General features: G+C 44.9%; 4 protein-coding genes across 4 annotated transcripts; 2 read left to right on the top strand and 2 right to left on the bottom strand.

Annotated features, from left to right (window-relative positions):
• Nucleotides 1-295: 295 nt before the first annotated feature.
• LOC120654762 (porphobilinogen deaminase, chloroplastic) lies at nucleotides 296-4,122 on the bottom strand. The gene is made up of 5 exons (XM_039932399.1): nucleotides 3,728-4,122; nucleotides 2,455-2,860; nucleotides 1,712-1,915; nucleotides 834-1,011; nucleotides 296-727 (listed from the first exon to the last, which is right to left on the bottom strand). Exons 1-5 carry the CDS (start codon nucleotides 3,889-3,891, stop codon nucleotides 609-611), a joined length of 1,071 nt encoding a protein of 356 aa, XP_039788333.1. The 5' UTR covers nucleotides 3,892-4,122; the 3' UTR covers nucleotides 296-608.
• A 5,778-nt stretch (nucleotides 4,123-9,900) lies between these two features.
• Nucleotides 9,901-12,055, top strand: LOC120654761 (peptidyl-prolyl cis-trans isomerase FKBP17-1, chloroplastic). The gene is made up of 4 exons (XM_039932398.1): nucleotides 9,901-10,227; nucleotides 10,496-10,618; nucleotides 11,291-11,407; nucleotides 11,700-12,055. The coding sequence occupies exons 1-4, from the start codon at nucleotides 9,970-9,972 to the stop codon at nucleotides 11,823-11,825; spliced, it is 624 nt and encodes a 207-aa protein (XP_039788332.1). The 5' UTR covers nucleotides 9,901-9,969; the 3' UTR covers nucleotides 11,826-12,055.
• Nucleotides 12,056-14,429: 2,374 nt separating this feature from the next.
• On the top strand, nucleotides 14,430-18,477 carry LOC120654760 (OVARIAN TUMOR DOMAIN-containing deubiquitinating enzyme 11-like). The gene is made up of 10 exons (XM_039932397.1): nucleotides 14,430-14,594; nucleotides 15,445-15,661; nucleotides 16,190-16,263; nucleotides 16,343-16,397; nucleotides 16,722-16,796; nucleotides 16,917-16,990; nucleotides 17,095-17,143; nucleotides 17,719-17,803; nucleotides 18,083-18,139; nucleotides 18,238-18,477. The coding sequence occupies exons 2-10, from the start codon at nucleotides 15,491-15,493 to the stop codon at nucleotides 18,279-18,281; spliced, it is 684 nt and encodes a 227-aa protein (XP_039788331.1). The 5' UTR covers nucleotides 14,430-14,594; nucleotides 15,445-15,490; the 3' UTR covers nucleotides 18,282-18,477.
• A 1,946-nt stretch (nucleotides 18,478-20,423) lies between these two features.
• Nucleotides 20,424-23,371, bottom strand: LOC120654759 (O-fucosyltransferase 23-like). Its single transcript, XM_039932395.1, has 2 exons — nucleotides 22,976-23,371; nucleotides 20,424-22,563 (listed from the first exon to the last, which is right to left on the bottom strand). The coding sequence occupies exon 2, from the start codon at nucleotides 22,192-22,194 to the stop codon at nucleotides 20,866-20,868; it is 1,329 nt and encodes a 442-aa protein (XP_039788329.1). The 5' UTR covers nucleotides 22,195-22,563; nucleotides 22,976-23,371; the 3' UTR covers nucleotides 20,424-20,865.
• Between the last annotated feature and the right edge of the window lie 183 nt (nucleotides 23,372-23,554).

Raw genomic sequence — 23,554 nt, 5'->3', positions numbered from 1 at the left:
ACTCCTTTTGAATCTTGATTCTTGAAGAAACATATTTGTAAATGTCAAATAAACATGCATCCATATGCATTTTACTAGAGCTTTCAGTAATCAACTCTTTCATGACCTGAGAAGCCTTGATGCAGTTGAATCACACTGGAATTACTTATAGATTGACCACTGGTGGATTGCTGTAGTATTGAAAAGGCTCAACTTGGTAGTTAATATCGTACGATACTTTGTCAGGCCTCTAACAGATTGCAGCCAGTGGGATTCATCGGGCCCATCAGCGAATATTACACGATGGGCTCAATCATGATACTGAACTCAATTTTCAACAAACTAACTGCAAAGTTACATCAGATTGCAATGTTGCAATATAGCTGCGCAGATACCTCTTTTGACACAAGTCAGGGGATTACAAAACCGTGGACGTTCATGTTCTAACCCAGAGTGCTAAAAGAACAGGCGGTACGTATTTGAATGGGGTAGCTCAACATCTGGTACAAGGCTCTACCACTCTAGCAGAACTAGGAGAAAGAATAAAACAAAAACAAATCTCTCAACACTCTACTTGGGCCGTCTGTTTCTAACCAAAAGAGCCCCAACTGAAAGTGCACGTTCTCTTTTCATTGCAAGCTATCAAAGAAGCCAGGGCCAGCCTTTGCCTTCAGCTCATGACCAGCATCTTTGCCCATAGCAACCATGTCATCAAAAGAGTACGGCCCACTTCTTGTTGTCTCATATACTGTAAACATAATCATAAAAGTGACAAAGTGTTTCTTTCTGTGATAAAATGCAATGAACTTCTTTCAAGATTTTTTTTTCGTTAAAAAAATGAAAATCAAGGATACCTTTAGATCCATCAGGTGAGGCCAATAGACCTCGGAATGAGCAATTCCCATCCTTATCACGATAAGCATAGGCCGCAATTGGAGTTCGGCAGTTACCATCAAGGACCGCCAAGAATTCTCTTTCACATGCAACAGATAATCTGGTATCTTCATGGTTCAATGAGGACAAATACTCCATCTACAAACAAAGGGGCAAATAATGAACTGCGTCAAGTATCTAGCATGACCTATCTAGATGCGTATGATTTATGTACATTGCAGAATAAAACAGAAATGTGTACTCAGAAATTAGACATATTCTCGATGTGCTGTAAGTTATAGTTACAAATATTAAATACTTTTGGAAAACCCAAAACATGCAGCATGGTCAAGAGTTAGGACAAAGCAACGATAAATAAAATGAAGATTTCACTAGGAAAATAAAAATGCGAAGAGTAGCAATAGCATGACAAAGAAAATAATATTTTAAAACAAATCTGTGGTGCCTTAACAACATTATCTGACAAAGTAATATGGTTATGAGTAAAATGCAACTGACATCCTGAAACTTTCCCGTGATTCTAACTTTTTAAGTGCTTCACTCAAGGTCCATTACGGACCCAGCTTCTCAATTTGAGCAAACCACTTAAACAGTTGAAGACCCAGATTCTCACTCTGAGAGTTTATTGGCCTAGGTGAGGATACAGGAAAAGTTTAAGGACCTAAGTGCACTTTATTCATGAACACAAATGGGCACTTGAACTTATCACTTAATGAAAGGTGCATTCGATGTTAGGTGGCGAAAATATAGAAAAGATGGCATCAAATTTGTATATGGAATCATGCAGGCACCTTTTTTTTATCTCATCTACCAGCATACTAAATACTTGACCACTTACCATTTTGTCATCATTGCTACGGCAAGCTATTCCAATAGCACCTTGGGCAACTGCTGGAAGCATTTCATCCACTGATAATAAAGATGTTGCATTTTCTGCCACATTTAGCCGCTTTAGTCCAGCCAGTGCCAACAATGTAGCATGGACCTTTCCATCCTTGAGTTTCCCTAACCGTGTCTGAACATTTCCTCTGAAGTTAACTACCTGAAAACCATTCAACACTCTTAAGATGAATACCTAATCAGATTATCAGAATACACTTCTAAGTATATGTAGAAGACTGAGACTAGAGTCTACAACTGGACATGATCCTCTTTATAACCAAAAACATGAATTGTGAGAATAACTCCAGGCAAAGCATCTTTTTACATGTGCAGCAATGAAAATACCCACTTTAAATCATAGAAATCTAAAATATACATGCATAGAAATCTAAAAAAAATACATGTTTATAAAAGAGTTGAGAACTGCAGTTGACAGAATAGACGAAGAAAGAGCTCAGCCAGCTCACTCTCTACTATATACAAGGAAAAGCACCAAATTCGCGATACTAGGAAGTATTTATAAACACAGTGAATCCGCTAGCACTAAAAATAGTGCTGCTATTTGCATGTCGCATTATTGAAGGCATGGAGCAAAGACACAAGAGGATTCACGATTATTTTGAGAGCACTAAAAGACAAAGACAGTTAATACAGGGGGGGGGGGGGTAATAGTGTGATGAGTGCAACAATCATACTTACTTTAAGTGATGGATATCTACGTAGAATCTGAGATTGTCTCCGCAGGGAAGCACTTCCGACAATACTACCAGCAGGAAGCTCTCCAAGCGAATTTGCAGTCAAGCTTATGAATGCATCTCTGACATCCTCTCGTGGGAGGTTACAGGGCAATATTGTTCCTTCAGGAAGATATGTTGGGACATCTTTCATTGAGTGAACCGCAATGTCAATCGTTCCATTCAAGAGTGCTTCATCTATCTCCTTGGTGAATAAACCCTTTCCTCCAATATCTGCAAGAGGTTTGTCCAACACAATGTCCCCAGTGGTCTTTATGATGACAATCTCAATAGCCCCCTCCTCAGCCAACTCAGAGTGTGCAGCTTTCAGTTTGTCTCGAGTTTCATAGGCTTGTGCAAGAGCAAGAGGACTGTCCTAAATAACCAATAACACGAATGACATATTTGCATATTCCTTGCAAGATACTATAGTCTAAAAAAAACAATTTTAACTAAACACTGAGAGGAACGATACACTTTGACTGTAAACCGTGATTTTGTTGTGGGTTTTTTCTCAAGAAAAAGAAAACATCAAAATGATGTAGGAGTCATACATCACTAAGCCTAAACAAGGACAAAGACTACGACATGAAACTGCTTGCTAGTTTACATAATACGCAGGAACGGCATCTGGCGTTGACCCAAAAATAGTAGGGGCAACATGAAATGTACAATTATGCCGAGCCCATTCCTTAGGGGGTGTTTAGTTGGTGAAAAAGTTTGGGTTTGGGTACTGTAGCACATTTTGTTGTTACTTGACAATTAATGTCCAATTAGGGATTAATTAACGTCATTAGATTCATCTCGTATGAAACAATTAGACTGTGTACTTATTTATTTTTTTCAACTACATTTAATACTTCGTACATGTGTCCGATGTGACGGGTACTGTAGAAAAAAATTGGGAAACTAAACGCTGCCTTAGCTTTATCAAGGTCAACGGCCAGTTACTACTGATCCCGAACTGCATCCAAACGGAGCTAAATACGCATTGCTAAATATCCTCAATACTCCGTGCGAATTCACCCGGTCCAAAGACCCGATAAGTTCAGAGCCACAGCACCAAATCCCAATTCCCAGTGGAACTGCTAAAGACAGGATCTCCCGGACATCTGCAACGCATTTTCAGAACCAAATCCACCTACCAGAACCTAAAGCCACAATTTTTGCCAACATAACCCCAAATCCACTCCCCCGTCCCAACCAAAGAAACCGCAGAAAGGGTCGAGTTCAAACACCTTCCACGCGTCCCAATCCGGATGAGGGAGACCTTGGCCTGCGCGGCGGCCTCGACGGCGACGGCGGCGCGCACGACGGGGCGCGCCCGCCGGCGCGGGCCCGCGAGGCAGGTCGGCGAGCCGAGGAGGGAGTGGTGCGCGGTGGTGCACCTCAGCGACACCATCTCCGGCAGGCTAGAGAGGAGGGTCGGAGGACTGCGCGGCGGAGGGAGAGCGAGATGTGCAGAGGGGATGGGCTCTGCCGAGGGGCTCTGGTTCTGATCTGGTTGAGCTGCTTGTTTATGCTCTCGGCGTGGATGAGGAGGAGAGGATAATGTGTCAGGTTTGGCCAACCACAGCGAGGGCTACTCTGCTCATTTGCACGGCAATCCGCGCAAGTAACGGGACGCCGGGACGGTGTGCCCTCCAAGAAAAGGTAGTTGTATTTAAGGGTTAAATTTTAGCTCTATCGTATCATACCAAATAGAAGGACTAAACTTCGGTTTATAGTTCCTAAATTTTTTATGGCACTACAGTAACTTTAAATGTTTGATCACTAATTAGGAGTATTAAATGTGGATAACTGATAAAACTCATTACATAACCCCCGGGTGAAATCGCGAGTGCTATAGTAAATAACCTCTAATGATGAATTAATTAAGCTTAATAGATTTATCTTGCGATTTTCACTCCATCCGTGTAATTAGTTTATAATTAGTCTATATTTAATACTACTAATTAGTGTTGTAAAAGCTCCCAAAAATTTTGTGGGAACTAAAATATAACCTAACTATAAAACTAATTGTAACACTAGACAAAAAAATAAAATAAAATAAAAACAAAACAAGACCCCACACATCGATCCTTAACGAGATCTAACAGTCCACACATTGGTGACTTGTGCAAATACAAAATCTAAGTCACCTTAAAAGGAGTAAATCTCGAAAACTAATTGTAGAAGTCCAGAATTAATTCACGAGATGAATCTATTCAATCTAACTAATCTATAATTAGCACATTTTTACCGTAGCATCACATCAGCAAATTATAGATTAATCAGATTTAGTACATTCGTCTCGCGAATCATCCTATGAATCCACCCACGTTCAATACTTCTAATTAGCAGCTAAACATCTGATGTGGCAGAGGTAAAATTTAATCCTGCGGGTCTTAGCGAGAATAAATATAGCGGTAAATTCTTAATTTGTTGTTTTGAATTTTCATCATTATTCGTGGATTTTTTTATCTTTGGAAAATAAATTGCCAGCAGAACACCCATTTTATCATCTTTCTGAACAAGTTTTTTTTTTTGCAACACCTTGCGGACCAATATACATTACATATGGATCTTAAAGAACATTTATATGTAGGTATGATGGTATTGTCTTCAAAGAAATTATCATTATATTAAAATATAACACATTACCAGAAATGGTTGCGGCGTTGCCGCATGTGGCAAGTGGACGGGTCATGTTTATTTGGTTTGTTGAGTATGCATTCTTGTTTGTGCATGTACTTATCCCCTCGGCAGGTGACGTGTTATTAGGACTATTTTTTAATTGGAGGGATAATTAATATTAAGCTTTAAATTGTGTAATAAAAAATTGGATATTTGTTGCTATAATGTTCACACATAATTGAAAAGTAGTGGAAGAATTGGTCAAGAACTTAAAGGGCAGAGGATCGTAGTAAATACAGTGATGATGCACCTGTTCGAATGTATTAACAGGAATTGATATATAAGCTGGGAAGGTACCCCTAGGAAGAAGACGAGGAGGATCACAAGGTTGATGTGTTAACACATGAGAAAATGAAGTGAGAATTATTGACGCCCACAATTGATTAACATATTAAGAAAATCAATCAAAGTTGTTTATTAGCACTTGGTAATATGTAGTGAGAGGAACAAAAAAGTCAAATTATTTCACATTGAAATGGTCCATACGAAGTTTATCTATTTTGGCTTGTGTGCTCCATATCTGAACCCCTGTAATCAGAGACCTGTCTACCGAAGACAGGCAAGAAAACCGCAGGAATGTTAGATAGGAATATATATAAGCATGAAGCTTGTGTTATACAACTTTAATTAGGAGATACATACATGTGCTTTTATGTATTACCTTCCCATGATCGCAAGTATCTCAACCTGAATGAATACAAAACAGATAGTAATGAAAATAATACAGCTAGTAGGCTACCATAGTTGTCTCCGATGACTAAGCTGAGGAAAAAATTTTCTCACCTCCAGACAGACAGTAATGGAATTATATGAACTGTGAACTAACCTAAGAACACATAGCGAAGTGAATATGAGCTGTGTATTATGATTGCAGGAGGCCCAACTTCTGCAGATTGCTGGAAATACAAAGACAATGAGGTTCTCAACTTAAGCCATTGATATGATGGCATCACCTTACACAAAATTGTACAGCGGCTTGATTGCCCCCAGTATATCAAATTGAACTTAATAGTATATCATCTATGGGAGATGGTAGCTGTGCAGAGGCAAACTGTCCTATGCTTCAGCAGTGGCGTTTAATTTTCCCAAGGAACTTATGGTCATATCATGAGAAGTACGCTAACACCAGGATATGTCTGAAACACATGTTAGTTTAATGTGCGTCAAAAGTTTCATGTCTGAGATTTTTTTTACCTTAGGCAAGGATAGTAACCTGAATTTCACCGATTCCTATTTTCTTCTTTTATCAGTTAGATTCTTGCTTCTGCAGAAAATCTAAATATGATTATTTGATCAGTAATTGAAATAGCTGCATAGACAAATCATCGAGCACATGGTGTGCATGGAATGGTTGCAAGAGAAATCATCATAGTCTGTGCTCGACTGCACATGGAGCTTATGGACCTCGAGCTCTGGATCTCCTGCACGCACATCCACACAATCCGACGCGAGCGGCATCTTTGCTGGGCGTGTGTTCGGCGGCTACTGAGGCTCAAGGAGAGGAGCGCATCCAGGGTGCTTGAGAACGCTGCAGCGGCGAGACAGAGTCACGGTAGATGTGGCAAGCCGTGCCGTCGTGGTGAAGAATTCCTGCATCGACGGCATGGTGCTAGGTCTTCGACCCGGCGCCGTACTTGCGGTTGGAGAGCGTGGGAGAGGCTGTAAGGAAAATGGTCCTATTAGGCTATTGTTTTGTGATTTTGGTGATTGAGTAACAACGCAATCAATGGAACTAATGAGTTTGTCAAGTGAATAATTATAGATCCCAGGGATAATTAAAAAAGGCCAAACAAAGCTAAACACGAAGAAAGAACTCAAAGAAAGATTGAAATGGACGAGTTCTGCTAAAGTCAGTGGCACCGGATGATCCGATGCAGGGGCACCGGAGTATCCGGTTGGCATCGGATAAACCGACGCCGAGACATCGGTGCAATTTGCAGCACTGGCGAGGGAAGAGCCAAGTGGCACCGGATGATCCGACGAAGCCAAGTTGAAGCGTCGGAGCAATCACTGGAGGATGTACCAAAGAGCATGTCAAGTGTGTTGAAGCCAAGTCTTCAGCACCGGATGATCCGACGGGCACCGGAGTATAGCATCGGAGCAATGACGTCAGCAGACAGCCGAAAATTCCTTCAGCACCGGATGATCCGACGCGCACCGGATGAACTAACGCCACCCCATCGGTTTATCCGGTGCCTTCTACATCAGCTGTCAGAGACCCCAACGTCTACCCTGTGGCTCAGTGTGACCGGATGATCCGGTGACCCACCGTCGGTCTATCCGATGCTACGCAGAAAAGTTGGGTAACGGCTCCCAACGGCTCTCTCCACTTTGTGGCCTATATATATGCCACCCCCCGGCCATTTGAAGTTTAATGAAGTTACTACAAGCCTCAAACACACCCAAGAACATCTCCAAGCCATCCAAATGCTTATTGATCATATCTTTAGTCCTTAGCACACATTTGAGAGTGTTAGTGTTAGGTTAGCTTTTTAGAGAGTGAACAAGCAAGGCTTTGTGTCTTTGTGCTGCGGTTCTCTTGTGAACCGAAGAAGATATCTTGGAGTGCCGGCCCCTTGGAGCTTTGTGGCTCGCCGGCAACGTCAACGACCCTCTGACTTGGTGTGGAGCGGCGTGGACGATCTTGTGCGGGGGATGTAGAGACCCCCATCCTTTGTGGAGAACCTCCTTAGTGGAAATCGGGATCCAGGTGACCGTGGTTGAGTCTGCGGAAGAGACTTGATTACCGAGAAGCGATACTCTTAGTGAGTGCTTCAACAATGTGGATGTATGTGTGCCTTTGTGGCTAACCGAACCACGAGATAAACACCCGCGTCGAGAGTTTGTTTCCTCCTTTCCCGCTCTTTAAGTTTCCGCATTTCATATTAGCAATCTTTGTATGTCTTTACTTTCATAGAGTAGTTTCTTGATAGGAAAGGCTATAGGTTGCTAAACTCTTTTGGAATAAGGGTTTCACACTAGAATAACTTTAGTTGCACATATAGATAGCATGTTTTAGTTTAATATTGTGCAATTTAGTTTGAGCCATAGATTAAAGTTTTAATTTGCCTAATTCACCCCCTCCCCCTCTTAGGCTAGAGCACCCGATCCGGTCTTTCAGAGGCAGTGGGGGACGAAGCAGTGCGAAGCGTTGAGAATCTCGTAGTTCGAGAGGCTTGAGGCGTGCGGGTGTGCTTCCTCCCTTTGGACCTCGCCTCCTCCAGCACGGTCGGCAGCCGGTAGGTGAGGCCGCAGCGGATGAGGAGCTGCCGTGTCGAGTTGCCCGCCGGGTAGCTGCGCCCAGCCGCCGCGGCGCCGTTCCGAGCCGCCGCTGCGCCGCGCCTCCCGCGGTCCTGCCAGGCCCCGAGCATCCTGTTGGGCCGCCACGCCGCACCGCGCAGAGCTGCTCGTCGAGCCACCGGGCCTCCCTTGCTGGGTCGTGGTCTTGCCCCGCCTGCGGCTGCCGCGCCTCGCGCTCCACTTGGCCGCCCCCCGCGGCCGTGGCCAGCCTCGGCCTGGCCTCGCACGGGCCTGGGGCCACCGCGGGAAGGGAGTCGGCGCCAGGAAGATGGCATCGGTGGGTTGCCCGTCAGGGAGAACAATGGCGGGTGCTGCAAGCAGAGGGAGGAGCAGCGACGCGGTTGGCAAAGGCCAAAGGGCGGCAGGCGGCGCGGCAGGCGGAGGCGCCTGAGCGTGTTCGCTACGATTCGCGAGCGCCGCGAATCCTTGGCTTAACAGGCATGAGGTCCGCGCCTAACCAGATCAAACGGTCGATATCACAACTTTACAAGATCCAACGGCCAGTAGATTAGCGGGCGACGTGGCACGATAGATTCGCCCGATTTGGTGCAGGAATCGTATTTAGAGATTATGAAGATAGCATGAGAAGCCATATAAAAATGGTGGTAGAATATTATATTTTTAGCAAGATAAGATCTTATGTTGCTGTGATACTTCATTTATAAAAATAGTGTTGTCAGTACTAGAAATGATGTATTTATATAGGTTTCATCCGTTCTTTTTATTACAAGAATAGAGTCTCATATTGTAGCAGGTTAGTGTGTAAGATAATGTTACCCGTGTAGAAGGAACTGGTGGAACGGGTTATGATTTGATTTAATTAAAATTCGAGAGTTTTTCTAAATAAAATTTTGAGAGCGGACAAGGCCAGGGTGTTGATTTTGTGAAAATTTAAGATTTTCTTTACAAATGTTGGAATGTAGGTTTTTTGTAAAATTATCTTAGAGAGGAGTTCGGACTACGGGTTAATTTCGTTAAAGGTCGAGTACTTTTACACACACGATCTGAACCGTTCGCTTGGCCGATCCGACGACTGAGATCACAAGACGTGGCCACGCTGTCCGGCCACATCTTTTATAGTGCTGGATTTGTAGTAAGAGATATGTAGCATATGTTTGAGATAAATCATGTTTTCTTATCTCTAAGGTGCCTATCTTGAAAAATAATGAAATCGCACTAAGAAATTATCGCAAAAACTACCATGGTCGTTGAAAGTTGCCAATCACAGGATCTAAGATATGGTTGACTCTAATTTTACTTCGATGTAGCATTCATGGTAGAGGTCCTATCATGTATCTTGGATGCATATTTCTGCACTTAGCTACATTTTAGTTTCATTGAATTCAATATTTATAGTTAAATATCAACAGTTGTTTCCCTGGATCAAAATAGAAAATGAAGACGTCAGAGAATGACAAATTCGGAAGTAAGGAAGAAAAATCAAGCTGAATCATAAATCATAAAACAAAGAAAAAGGAAAAAGAAGAGAGGCGGACAGCCGGCGATGGTCACGACTGCCGTCACGGCGGTCGCCGGCGCCGTGCCGCCGCCTCCGAAAGGAAAAGCTGTGACTGTAGCCTCAACACTACCTCCCACCCTCACCAGAAGGCATCTCCTCGTTGCGGGCGCCACCGCCTCCGCCCTCCGCACGGCAGCCGCCTCCGCTGCGCCCCCCAAATTCGCGGAGATCCCCGACTCCGGCGGCGTGAAGGCCCTGGACCTCCGGGAGGGTTCCGGTGAGGTCCCGGCCGACGGCGACCAGGTAAAAGCTCGCCTCTTTGCACTGATTGCTGTTTTAAGCACCATTCTTGCTTAGCCAAATTAACCGGTTTTACACCTTGAAGATGCTCTAGTTTATCAGTTTTCACTCGATGCTGAGTGTTGATTGTCACAAATTCACTAAATATCTGCTTATGATGAAGAAGCTGCAAGCGCATGGAATGCTTATGCAGTACTTTTTTGCATGTATTATTTTTGAGAAATGTGTATGAAAGGCTCTAAGGTTCTTCTCACTTATATGAACTACATAGGTTGCAATTCATTACTATGGAAGATTGGCAGCAAAACAAGGATGGCGCTTTGATTCCACCTATGATCATAAGGACGAGACTGGTGATCCCATGCCGTTTGTCTTCACCATTGGGTCTGGAAAAGTGAGATACAGATTCCATTCCAACTCGATGCAGAAATAGTGAAAAAAAACCCGGAATTGTATATAGAGTATACCATACGCTATACTGCTTCAGTTTTGGATAAAGATCTTACCTGAACTTTGAATTCTTCCACTCTAAAGTCTCTTGGGTGAAGTTTGATATTACACTACTACAGCATAGCATTGATATTCCTATGTTCTTGAAACATGCATAAGGATCCCATCTGATCTTCCATATGTAGGGCTACACTTATTCTATTGTGGAGTATATATATATTTTTTTTTCTCGAACACGCAGGAGAGCTGCGCATCATTATATTAAGAAGAAGAAAAAGAGGTAAGAACCCTTACAACACCCACCCACCCACACACACACCACTAAGCCAACAAACTAGAAACACCTATGTCACAAAAATACATCTGACCTCGACCTGCACAATCACTATTGTGGAGTATATTTATTGCAGGCTATTTTTATTTTGGCATCTCAGTTGCTATGCATCTGTAGGAGCACGAACTATATCTGCTCTTATGTATTTTGAATTCCCTGATAATTGTTCGTGCCCATGGTCTTGACTCTTGACATCTGACAAAAAAATAAATTACATGGGATGTCTTTTTATGGAATCATGCTGTGTTGAGACTCCAGCTATATAATACATTGATCTTGCAGGTTATACCTGGTATTGAAGCAGCAGTGAAGTCCATGAGAGTTGGTGGTCTTCGCCGTGTGATCATTCCACCATCACAGGGATATCAGAACACATCACAAGAACCTATCCCTCCTAACGTAAGTCCCGTGCTGTCAATATTCTATGTTTATTATTATATCATGTACTGGTGATCAACTGAAGTATCTCCAGTCTGGCCAACTCCTAATCAAGTAATCATTACTTTCTGTTGCGTGCACAATTTATTGAAAGATGGCTTCATAGCGGTATATTCCTTGTTGGTATATTCCCTTGGGATGCATGGGCGTGCTTGGATTCAGAAAATACTTCATATCCATCTTTGAAAGATATAAATGGTACTGCTACCTGGACATAACTACTTACTAATTTGGCCTGCTGTTTCATGTGCAGTTCTTTGATCGGCAGAGGCTATTTACTACTATATTCAACCCCACACGTCTGGCAAACGGCGAGGGTTCCACTCTCGGTACACTTATCTTCGACATCGAGCTAATCAACATTAGGCAACGCTCATAGCTGTTCTGCTTTGCAAGGATAGAAGACTGATCAACCCCTCATTGAAATCTTTTGGCTCCATGCTCATCACTCTTGTGACTGAAAGAAACTCTATGCAAGAATTGGTTCATGTTCTGTGCTTAATCCCTTCTGTAATACATGTGAAACACAGTAATATACTATTACTGATACACAATACAAAGAAAAGTCAAGTGAGTGCAACCCTGAAGATCAGATTTCGTTGTCGTGCTCCTGAATGCCCCTTCTGTAATTTGGGGATTTACACGGTGTACACTGCAGCATAGGCTTTCACATCAGCAAAAAGTTGGATTACATGAAAATAACCTATACTGGTAGTTCAAATCTGACTTGCACTGCATCCTCTTATACTTTTTTTCAACAGACTGGTAGTTGCTTTTGAAGAGCAGAATATTGGAAGAGAGATTCCAGTGTAGAACACATGGCTGTTTGATACTATAATGTAGTCATAATTGTTATCGCTACTTCTTTCTCTGATTTTGGGCACAAAAGGAGTAGATGCGTTGTCATATTTTAAGCTTGTTGATACAGCTCTTTCAATTATGTTGCCACATGATTGTCCGGCCCGTGGAACACACACTGACTGATGCGCACACTTGTGTCGATAGGAGGAGGGACGGTAAGCACGAAAACTATGGAATACTTTCAAAGTCTTAGCGGACGCCTTGCAGACTGCTTTTTAATTGGAATTTCCATTTTCAATTATTAGTGGCCATCCTGAAAAAAGGAAGAATTATCTTAAAGTGAAAATTTCTATTTTCCCCTTTTTATTTTATTTGATAAGATTCAGTGTGTTGAAGCTGCATTGCATCCATGTGAAGCTCCTTCAAGACTTCAAGACTTCAACAGACTAGCAGTTGCTCCTGAAGAGCATATTATTTGACAACAGATGCCTCTCATCTAATATTCTTTATATACCCTTTTCAAAGCTATTATAGTCGATGTCATTTTCAAGTGTTTTGAAACGGATTTTTGAAGTGGGATGCGCGCCTGTTAAAGCTACTGAATTTTTTCTGCATATGAGAGAGAGAGAGCAAAACTCCCAATGCAATATGGAAACACACAGTTAACCAGGGGCGGAGACAGGGGGGCGGGCAGGGGCCTGGCCCCTAATGATCCCGTAGCACCATTATCAAAAGGGGAAATTGGTCTGTGGCACATCCCCAAATGGTGATTTTGTGCACAACACACTCCATTCTTTGAAATTATGCACAGCACGCTCCATTCTTTGATTTTTGTCTCCAACACACCGCAGCACATAAAAGGTCTTCTTTGCCCTTGCAAAAACCGGGCCCACCCGTCAGCTCTCTCCCTCTCCCCCGTCAACACACTCCCTGATCTCTGGCCACCGGATCCGAGCCGCGACGCGTCGCCGGGGAGCTTGAGCCTGGGGCGGATCCGCGCCGAGCTCGGCGCCGAAGGAGCCGCCGGCAGGGCGGAGCTGCTGCTGCTCGCGCCACCAGGCTGCCCCTGCTCCGGGTGCGGCGGAGCAGCCGAGGCGGCTCCGTCCACCGCCGCCGCCCGCGGATCCGCCATGGGAAGGGGAAGGAGTGGGAGGATCCGCCGGCCACTGCACGCAAGCTGCAGCTCCGGCGCCCGGCACGTGAGGGAGCGGAGGGGCGAGGCACTCGTAGCCATGCGCTCGCCGGCGCCGCGGACAGGGTGCCCTGCAGGCCGGGGAGGACGAGGAGCTCGCGGGGCCCCTACACGCCGCGCCGAGCTCTGCCGACGCCCCGGGCGGCCATCCGCCGCCGGCGAGGGAGAGGATGGAGGGGGGCGCCGTCCGTCCACCCGCTGCCCCCCGCCCCACCCGCTACCCCGGCGAGCTCCAAAGACGGCGCGCCTCGCTGGGAGAGGGAGCGGAGGAAGGGTGCCGCGGCCCTGCGGCTCGCTGGAGGCCGTCAGGGGCCTGCCTCGCCGAGCGCCGCGCCCACCTAGCCTGCCTCGCCGCGTGCCGCTCCTGCTGAAGCACGCGCCGGACCGTGACGCCGGAGCTTAGGCGCCCGTGCCGCCATGCCGCCCGTGCCTGCCCCGACGGCCTGCTGCAGCCACATCGGCCTTGGAGGCGCCGCCGCCGGCCTTGAGCGCGCGCCGGCCTTGCTGACGGGGGAGAGGGAGAGAGCTGACGGGTGGGCCCGGTTTTTGCAAGGCCAAAGAAGACCTTTTATGTGCTGCGGTGTGTTGGAGACAAAAATCAAAGAATGGAGTGTACTGTGCACAATTTCAAAGAGTAGAGTGTGTTGTGCACAAAATTTGGGGATGTGTCACAGACCAATTTCCCTATCAAAAGTGGAACTTACCCCCAGCAGCAACCTACGGCAAGACTGTTGCCCCCCCAATCACTGCTTGGCCCCCAATGATCAAATTCTGGCTCCGCCCCTGCAGTTAACTAGACTTAACGTAAGCTGTTGCTCTCGCTAGACTTGGATCACGAAAGGTTGAAGAATCAAGGATCCCATCAACATATGCTAAAGGGAGGCAAAAGCTAGCCAAATATAGTCAAACACGTAGTAATAGCGTTGTGTGTTTTCCGGGGGAAGGGCCGAAGGGCCCACTCGCAACAAGAGCATTAATCCAGGGGTCATTTTGGTTAAACTCCAGACAAGGAAACTTCCCTTCTCCACGAAAGAGAGATTTTTGATGCGAAAGAGGGAGAGAGGGAGGAGCTTAGTTTAAGCGGCTGCCTCCCCGTCTCCTGTGCCCCGGCCCCCGCCCCCACGCGCGCGCCACCGCCTCCGATCCGAGCTGCCGGTGAGTCTCCTTTCCATGAGCAGTACCACTTCGCTAGGTTCTTGCCGAGGCCGGAGCGTCCCGCTTGCCCGGTCCTTGGATCCGTCGCCCCGGCGGCGCCAAGCTCTGCTCTGTTTTTTTTCTGTTGCGTCTTGGATGCGCTTGCTTCCCCCTCTCGCCCCCCCCCCCTCCCCTTGTGCCGGTGAATCCTTTTGTGGTGTTCGCTTAGCTCCGTGCTGAGGGAGGATCTCGGCTCGGGGGGTTCACTCGCGGATCACCGGTGGGCGCCGGCGGGGCCTGGTACCGTCCGCCGGCGCCGGCGGAATCGAGCGGACCGGCGCCGCCCCACGCGGCTGAGAGCGTCTCAGCGCCTCGACGTGCCGCCCGCGCCGCGCATTCGTTTCTTGGACTATAGTTTCTTCGGAGAAACGCCCGCTGTTTAGAAATTGAGCATGGGATCTGGAAGAGCTTGTGGATTGTGATGTGGACACCGCGTCTATACTGACAATCAGTTTGCGAATAAATAGTAATTCTTTCTTATGAAAAGGACTATGGTCACTGTTTAGTTACTTGGGATCTGTGTGCTGCATGAAATGAACAGTAGGAATCTGTAGGCAGCGATGCCAATCTTCGTATTTCCTTGGGGGCGGTACGCATAGCCGTAAACTTGTTTTTCACAGGCTGCAGTAATAATTCGAGAGTACCAAGCAGTAGAATATCTGAGTCTCTAGGCGGTGCTGCTAGTGTAGAAGCCATTTTATGTAATATCTTAAACAAGAGCTAGCTGGCTTGCTACCTACCAGTTACATTATAGATATTTGTGCTTGTTCATGTTACACATCACCAAATTGTATTCTTTCTTAATTTGCAGCCTACAGAGTCAGCCCAGGCAACCTCAATGTTCCTTGTGAGATAACATGTCTGAACAGCAGGAACGTGTTAGCAAAAGCTCTTCCTCGAGTATTAGCAGCAGTACTCAGGAGAGTGAGGAGGAAGTGACCATTGGTACACTTATAACTGAAGCAACAAACACAACAAACAGTGGGAAGAGCCTTGGAAGGCGCCTGTCCCACTTAGATTCGATCCCAGTACTACTCTAACTGTTGAGTAATATGTTTTTTTCTGATAATGTTGGCGCCTTTGCTTTCTTGAAGTTTACCTTTTGGATCTACCATATATTCTAATTGCAGAAAATTATTATTGAGTTGTTTACCATAAGATGAAGGGCGGGCTTGGTGCAGCGGTAGAGCCTACCGTCTGTAACCGGAAGGTCCCGGGTTCGAGCCCCAGCCTCTGCACATTTGTGTGGGTAAGGCTTGGAGCTTAAAAACAACCCTTCCCCAGACCCCGCACAGTGCGGAAAGCCTACGGCACTGGGTACACCCTTTAGTTGTTTACCATAAGATATAACATGCCTATGTAGCATTCAATAAAGATATTTGGCAATAATAAACAATGTGGTTTCTTATATAATATATACTCATTTTTATTACAAAAGTGTTCTGTATTTATCAATACAACAATATTATCTATCTTCGTTCTATTAAATCAAACTACTGTTCTGTTAGTTACACTACTACCCCTTGTACCAAGTTTACTTATGTCCTTAATAACAGCACACTCCTCGAGTGAATGGGAAAATTCCAGATTTTAATAATGCGACGATAGATCATGAATCGTTATTGGAAAGGTAAATTCTTCATTATATTCTTGTTTTTATCCTCTATTTTTTGTTTTTAGTTATTCAACTCATACTTTTTTTCTGATAGATTGGGCACGTACGGCTTAGCTGAATATCAGATAGAAGGAGATGGGAATTGTCAGGTTAGCTTTTTACATGTTTGGCAGAATTACTACCTCAATTCTATGAAGAAAATCCAATCAGCGCATTTCTATTATATTCTAAATCAGTCACCTAACTCTCTGTAGATTAATTGCTATATAGTACATTCGTCTCCATTTGTACTAGTAAACTTAGTAGGTCAGCAGGAAATATTGCTTGGATCTAGCCCTTACTTAGGCAGTGATGATTTATTATATCTTCTTCCCACTGAGCGTATCGGAGTATGATATTTCGGTACATCTACAAGGTTGAATTTTATTGTGTCTTCAACCTTTCTCCTTTTTGTGTATGTGTCTTTGTTACAGTTCCGAGCCCTGGCAGACCAGATATTCCGGAATCCTGACTATCACAAACACGTGAGGAAGGCAGTAGTAAAGCAGGTCACATCCCTCATTCCCTCTCTGTTTATCTGATATAGCTGATATAACTTGTTATTGTATTGTATAAGGAAATAACTTGATATCTTAGTTACTATCCTGAGGTATATCTTTCTGTTTTAGCTAAAGGAATTCAGGAAGCACTATGAAGGCTATGTACCAATGGAATATAAGGTTTATCTGAAGAAAATGAAAAGGTTTTGGTCCATCCTGGATTCAAGATGCCTAATAATCAGTTATATGAACCATTCTATTTATTGTTCATGTTTTGATGCTGGCTTTCTTATATATGACATTGTAGATCTGGGGAATGGGGAGATCATGTGACCTTACAGGCGGCTGCAGACAGGGTAACATAGCACTTTCAGCTATGAGTAAAACATTTTATCTACAGGTTTTGGCATTATTTATCTTGTGGTCTCTAGTTCTAGCTGTAGATTCATTGTGATGTTTTCTTAATAGTTTGCCCTAATAAAGTCCATAGACACTTTAATATTCTACTCGTTGCATTCATAAATAAGTGATGTTTTGAGTTGCGTCATGTAGTCCAACTATCTAAATTTTCATTACCCATATCTCTTTACAGGTTAAGATTTTAAAAAAGAATATATAATAGTAGAGGAAATTTCTCACCAAAGTTAGTATCACAAGTATTTTATTTTTTCTTTACTCTGTAAAATATTACAAATGGAGATTAGTGATCGAAGTATCATGAAACATTTTGATGACTGTTGAATGTTTTATGTCCAGAACATCACTTATATGTGTCTGGAGATAGTAATAAATTGTGTGTTTATTTTATGAATAATTCTTTAATCGTTGCTTTCAAAATGTTTCCATTCATCCATTGAGTAAACCAATTGTTAAATTATTAGTAGGCATTATATGTACTTTTTCCTAACGGCAAGCTTTTCTGTTGAATCAGTTTTCTGCTAAAATATGCCTGTTGACATCGTTTAGAGACACATGCCTAGTCGAGATAATATCCCGAGATGCCACTCCCACAAGAGGTCAGAGTTGGATCCTGTTTTCTCCAGTTATCAATTACTCCCTGTGTTCCAAATTGTAGGTCGTTTTAGCAAATCTAGATACATAGTTTTTGCTATTTATTTAGACATAATGTATATCTAGGTACATAGCACATGCAATGTATCTAGAAATCCTAAAACGACCTACAATATGAAATGGAGGGAGTATGTATCAATTTTCTATCATCACTCCAATCTCCTTGTTATCGTGATTTTCTGTGATTATAGAGCTTTGCTAAGTTTCTAGAATACTTTGTGCAGAGCTTTGGCTTAGTTTCTGGTGCGAAGTACATTACAATTCATTGTATGCAATTGAAGGTGACCTCCTAGATACTTGATTGCTTCTATTCCATCAATTTTTACTGAGATTATTTCTTGTCACACTAGTTCATCTGATCTCGTACTCATGCTTTCAGATCTCCCAACACGCAAAACTAAAAAGAAGCACTGGCTGTTCTAAGCTTCAAGCTTTGTAGGCTCCAGCAATTTATTGGATCTGCTCTGGGTCCTCTCTACGTAGTCCAGCAGCATCTGTAACCGTAGTTTTTGTTAACGTTGTGAGCTGAAATGTGATCTGGAAACTCATGTAAGCTTATGTACAGTGAAGTGCAAATTTTTACTAGTGCAGTTTTGGGCTGTCTGCCTGTTCCTGTGTCTACTGCGTTCTGAGGAGTGAGGACTGAGATGTTGATGCTGTGCTATTGCTGCTGCCGGCGTGCAATTCGTGCTGCACTGCAGCTCACCGGCGCGTACAGTCTGTTGGGATACAAAAACTTTTCCTTTTGATGCTAACGCTGAGCGATTTGCTTTGAAGTTTAGGCCATGAACTTTTGACTGAGGCCTCAAATTAATTTCAAGCATAATGGATCGATGGTAATTATCTGTTTATTTTCGGGAAGGATGCATTTGGTTTTCAGATCCATCGTTGAGGATAGCAACAGTTGGAATTGTGGACCCTTCACCTTTGTGGATACCTTTGAACGTGGGCCGTTCTGTTTTATCCCATTTGAGTTTGCAGTTTCGACGTCTCCAAAATGTTCCACACCCGTAGTCCCTTGTTCGGCCTGCAGAAACACTAAGTGTTATGAATGGAAATTCCACTTGATCTCATTGTAATCCTTGTAATCCCCTATATATATATGTAACCTTGAGATCAGTAAGAGATTGTCAATTCGCTATTCTTTTTGTCTCTACAATTTCTATTCATAACACGTTATCAGCAGATCTAAGAAAACTAAGCAAGAAAAAAAAGAGAGGAAGTGATCACTGGCAACATAAAAGGGTAAGATGGCTCGACGTTTGATTCCCCTTGATGCTGGATCCTCCCTCCCTCGCATCCTTCATGCCCGCCATCTTCGTCGCCTCATGCATCAACAGTTCGTTGTACTTCTCCGGGCACCTGTGCATTGTCCTCAACGCGGCAGGGACCGTGGTGCCCCGTCTTCTCGCTATGGCTTCTTCAACCGTGTAGGACGGCGCCACGACAATAGCGCCGCTGCCCGCAAAACCACCTGAGCCGACAGCAGCGACTCGAGCACCCTCGCGACTCGCCACGGACCTCCGATGATGTCAGTACTATGCCAGAATGCATTCTGGTGTAGTCGCCGCGCCATTGAGAGTTCCATGGATGGACTGCAAGGGTGCGGCTATGGTGCCTCTGAGGAGGAAATCCGGCGGTGCAGCCGGTGTTGGAGAGTACAGTGGCATCGCCGGCTTGTAGTCCGGCGAAGGCGATGGTGAAATGGCGCGACGCGGCGAGGCCATGGCGAAGCCATGCTCTATTGATGAAGGACTGTCCTCGCATCGTCCAGCCGTGGCAAGGGCAGTAAGATGTCACCATGTCCGGCACCTCCGGCGGCAGCCCATCGGGCTGTAGCCGCACCCTTGCAGTCCATCCTTGGGACTTGCAAATGACGCAGCGACACCAGAATGCGTTCTGGCGCAGTGCAGGTGTCGGGCATCACCGGAGGACCGCGGTGAGTCGCCAGGGTGCTGGAGTCGTTGCTGTCGGCTCGGGTGGTTCTGCGGGCAGCGGTGTTGTTGCAGTGTCGTCTGCACGGCTGAAGAAGCCATAGCGAGGAGACCGGAGGCCACGGCCCTCGCCGTGTTGAGGACAGCGCACTGGTGTCCGGAGAAGTGCGGCGAGCTGTTGATGCATGAGGTGACGAAGATGGCGGGCACGAAGGTTGCGAGGGAGGGAGAATCTGGCATCAAGGGGAATCAAACGTCGAGCCATCTTACCCTTTTAAGTTGCTGGTGATCACTTCCTCTTTTTTTCTTGCTCAGTTTTCTTGGAGCTGCTGATAACGTCTTATGAATAGAAATTGTAGAGACAATGAGACTAGTGAATTGACAATCTCTTATTGATCTCAAGGTTACATATATATATATATATATAGGGGATTACAAGATGGATGTTATGGCTAACATTAGTGCAGTCCTTGAATTCTCTCTCTAATATCAGCAATAAAGCTCATTCACGCCCTTAACCATGGCTGTTACAATAGCCTTAACCATGGCTTTCATGGCCTCAACCATGACTGCTGTATTGATGAGATCAAATAAAGACATACTGTAACACTAAGCATTCGAGGCAGGATCCTTATGCAAGGAGGTCACTGGATAATGCTGCAGAGTGCAGACTAATAGTTCAAAACACAGCAAACCATCTTACAGCAGAAACACTGACTGCAGACAAACAAATGTGTAGATCTGCTTCTGAAATCATAAAAAAATGAACGTCACAGATACAAACCATCACACAACATTCAGCTTTACTAACTAAAGACTGCCCAATACATGTCAATGCTTTTCAGCACATCGCCCTCAAAAAAATGCTTTTCAGCACATCTATAAACACAGAAGTATACAGACAACTCTTTGCCATAGTCTTTCACAAGTGCGACATGTCGGTTCCAGTTTCAAAATTAGAAGCACCACAAACTGGCTGCACATACTTGTCCTGTTTGAAGATAAAATCAAATTCAAACAAGGATCATCCTCCTGAATACAACCATGTTGAGTCAAGTGTTATGTGTCAAAAGTCAGTGGCATGAGACATTATTCGTTCCATAACTTAGCCTCTGAAGGTTTGTATCGGACATATCCGTCATCCATCTCTGTGGTCCACCATCATCGCCCATGACATTGTATGCATATGATGAAAGACCGATGTTCTCGCCACATGAGCTAGCCTTTCCTAGGTTATATAACCTTTCTGTTCTGGACAGCACTACAAGGATGGAGAACGTCGAGAAGCTATTGCCAACAAACACATCTGCTCTCGAGCACACCTCAAAGTCGATGGCAGACTTTATAAGGTATGGTTGCCTATCATAGATGTCAGTAACTCCAAGTTTCTTCTTCTCATAAGCAACCATACCCACTCTCCACCCGCTGGTTATTGAATCATCTTCAAGAAGGCTGTCAGCTACTGCCAGATAAACGACGACTGGTCGGCGTAGATCAGTGATCTGTGAGACCTTATGAATGATCTCTTCTTTACTGCTGCAGATTTCATGTGACTTGGACCGCTGCTCCCACTTCTTGCAATGTATCATCCAATCCTTTTCTATCCTCATGTGAACAGCAACGTATGGTATAGGCAGATTAGTGGAACCGTCTCTCCTCTGCTTACTATGAGAAACCCCAGCTTCATGTCTTGCTCTTTGGCCCGCCTCTCTAATCTTGGATATGACCTTAACCACTTCGGTTTCTATCTCAGGAACTAAGACAAGGCAATCAAAGATTTTGGCATAGTCTTTGACTGGCCAGTGGTCAGGCCACAAAAACGGATGTTTCCCAACAATTTCAATGACTTCAGAGTCATCCGCCTTGCCCCCTATGAATTGCTGCAGTTGATCCAAGTCTCTCTCTACCGTCCACCTTCTACCACTTCCCTTTTGGAGTTTCAAAGGCTCGCTTCTATTCAAAACTTCTGAATACCGAGCTAACCTTACAAAGCCATGACAACGCGCATTGAACTTGCTAAAGTCAAACACCTTGTCAAAATCGATCGGCTGCAGCAAGTCAACCTCTTTGTAGAAGAGTGAAGCACTCAGGCTTGGCATTAGAAGAGACCTGTTCAGGAATCTTGCAGTCAAGCATGCCCTGGCGAATGCAATTTTCTGATTGTTCAATCCCCATATAATCTGTGGGACCTCAACAAACTTGTCTCGTCTGATTCCAGGAAACAAGTCAGGGACTGTTGACTCAAAAAATTCTTCCTTCTCAGACGAGTTTATGGCAAGAAATGGAGACAAAATTGCTCTCAATACAATAAGGACAATCACTATCAGAAGGCCTTTGCAGATGACAGGCCTTGCGGGCAAGCTAAAGAGCTTGAGATGCTTAAGCTCTAGTAGGATGTTCATCGAAACACTCTTTCAAACTCTTCTCATCCCACGCAGTCCTTTTATCATCCAACCATGAAAATTATGTCAATACCAACACCCGTGCTGCATAATGAATACTACGCAGTCCTTTTATCATCCAACCATGAAAATTATGTCAATACCAACACCCGTGCTGCATAATGAATAACTATTTTCGGAAAATTTCAGGTGAAATGCAAGCGATGCGGCAACTTAATGGAATCAATAGGCAAAGACACTTGCATTTGTAACTTCACTATTTTCCCAAGCCACCGCTGGCAACTGGCAAGTAGGAATCTTTCAAGCATTAGTAGCAGCAGACTTGTTGATGTTTCCCATTGTGAATTTAGTACCTGCTCGACCAAGATACTGCAGATATAGAGGAAACCAAAGAAATTTCAATCCTGTGATCTGATACAATTTCATTTCTAAAGAAAAAAAAAGGTAGCCACATAAAAGGACATTTTTCCTAATTGCATTTACTAATGGATATTAGCACGCATAAGAGCTAATTAATGCACTTATGTAAGCTAACATGGAAAGTAAAAGTTTGAGAAGATGCCCCATGGATCAAGGACCCATTTGAGCCCTTGTGCATGCTCAAGAGCCACCCGCAGCATTGAAAAGCAGCTGGAGTCATAAATTCCTCCCAATTGCAGATGCACTTACACCAATTGGGCGGGAAATTGGCAGAAAGGCACCTACTCGAGTCGAGAACCCAAAAAAAAAAACAGTGCGAAATGAACCACACCCCCCAACGTATAGTTTATGGGTTTCTCACCAGCAGTAGGAATCAGCACGGATGGATCCGCAAGGGGGCTCGGCGAGGAGGAAGAGCAGGACTCCTCTGCCGTCGCACCTCCTGCCGGGCGGCGGTAACCTCTCCTCTCCACGGCGAGCTCGCCCGGCCCCAGAGGGGAGAGGCGGGGTGTGAGACCAGCGGCTGGCGGAGGAGGCGCCCGATCTAGGGGGTGGAGGTGGGTCCGGTGCCCCCAGAGCCGCGACGCGCCGGCGGCGGCGGGGGAGAGGCCGGCAACCAGCGGAGATCGCAGCGCAGGCGTGGAGGTGGGGGCCGAGGGGCTCGAGAAGACGTGGTCGCGTCGCGCGAACGGGACGGAATCCTCTTTACGAATTCGTGTTTCTGTTGCCGTAGAGACTGGCCCGGCTGTCGGAATTGGGAGTGGGGTGGAATCACTCGCCCAGCCGAGCTGGGAATTCGCCTCCGATTCAGCGATTCGGTTGAAACATGAAGGGGGGAGGAGGGTGGGTAGGTAAAGGCAAGGGCTTGTAGGTCACACACAAGTTTTTTTTTTGTTTTTTTTGAGTGCTGAAGAAAAAATTGGCAAGAATTTCAGTGCAC

Source organism: Panicum virgatum, chromosome 1N (genome assembly GCF_016808335.1).
Source record: "Panicum virgatum strain AP13 chromosome 1N, P.virgatum_v5, whole genome shotgun sequence".
NCBI classification, from domain to species: Eukaryota; Viridiplantae; Streptophyta; class Magnoliopsida; order Poales; family Poaceae; genus Panicum; species Panicum virgatum.
Note: the sequence above shows the minus strand (reverse complement) of the source record. Positions and strands in the feature narration are given on the sequence as shown.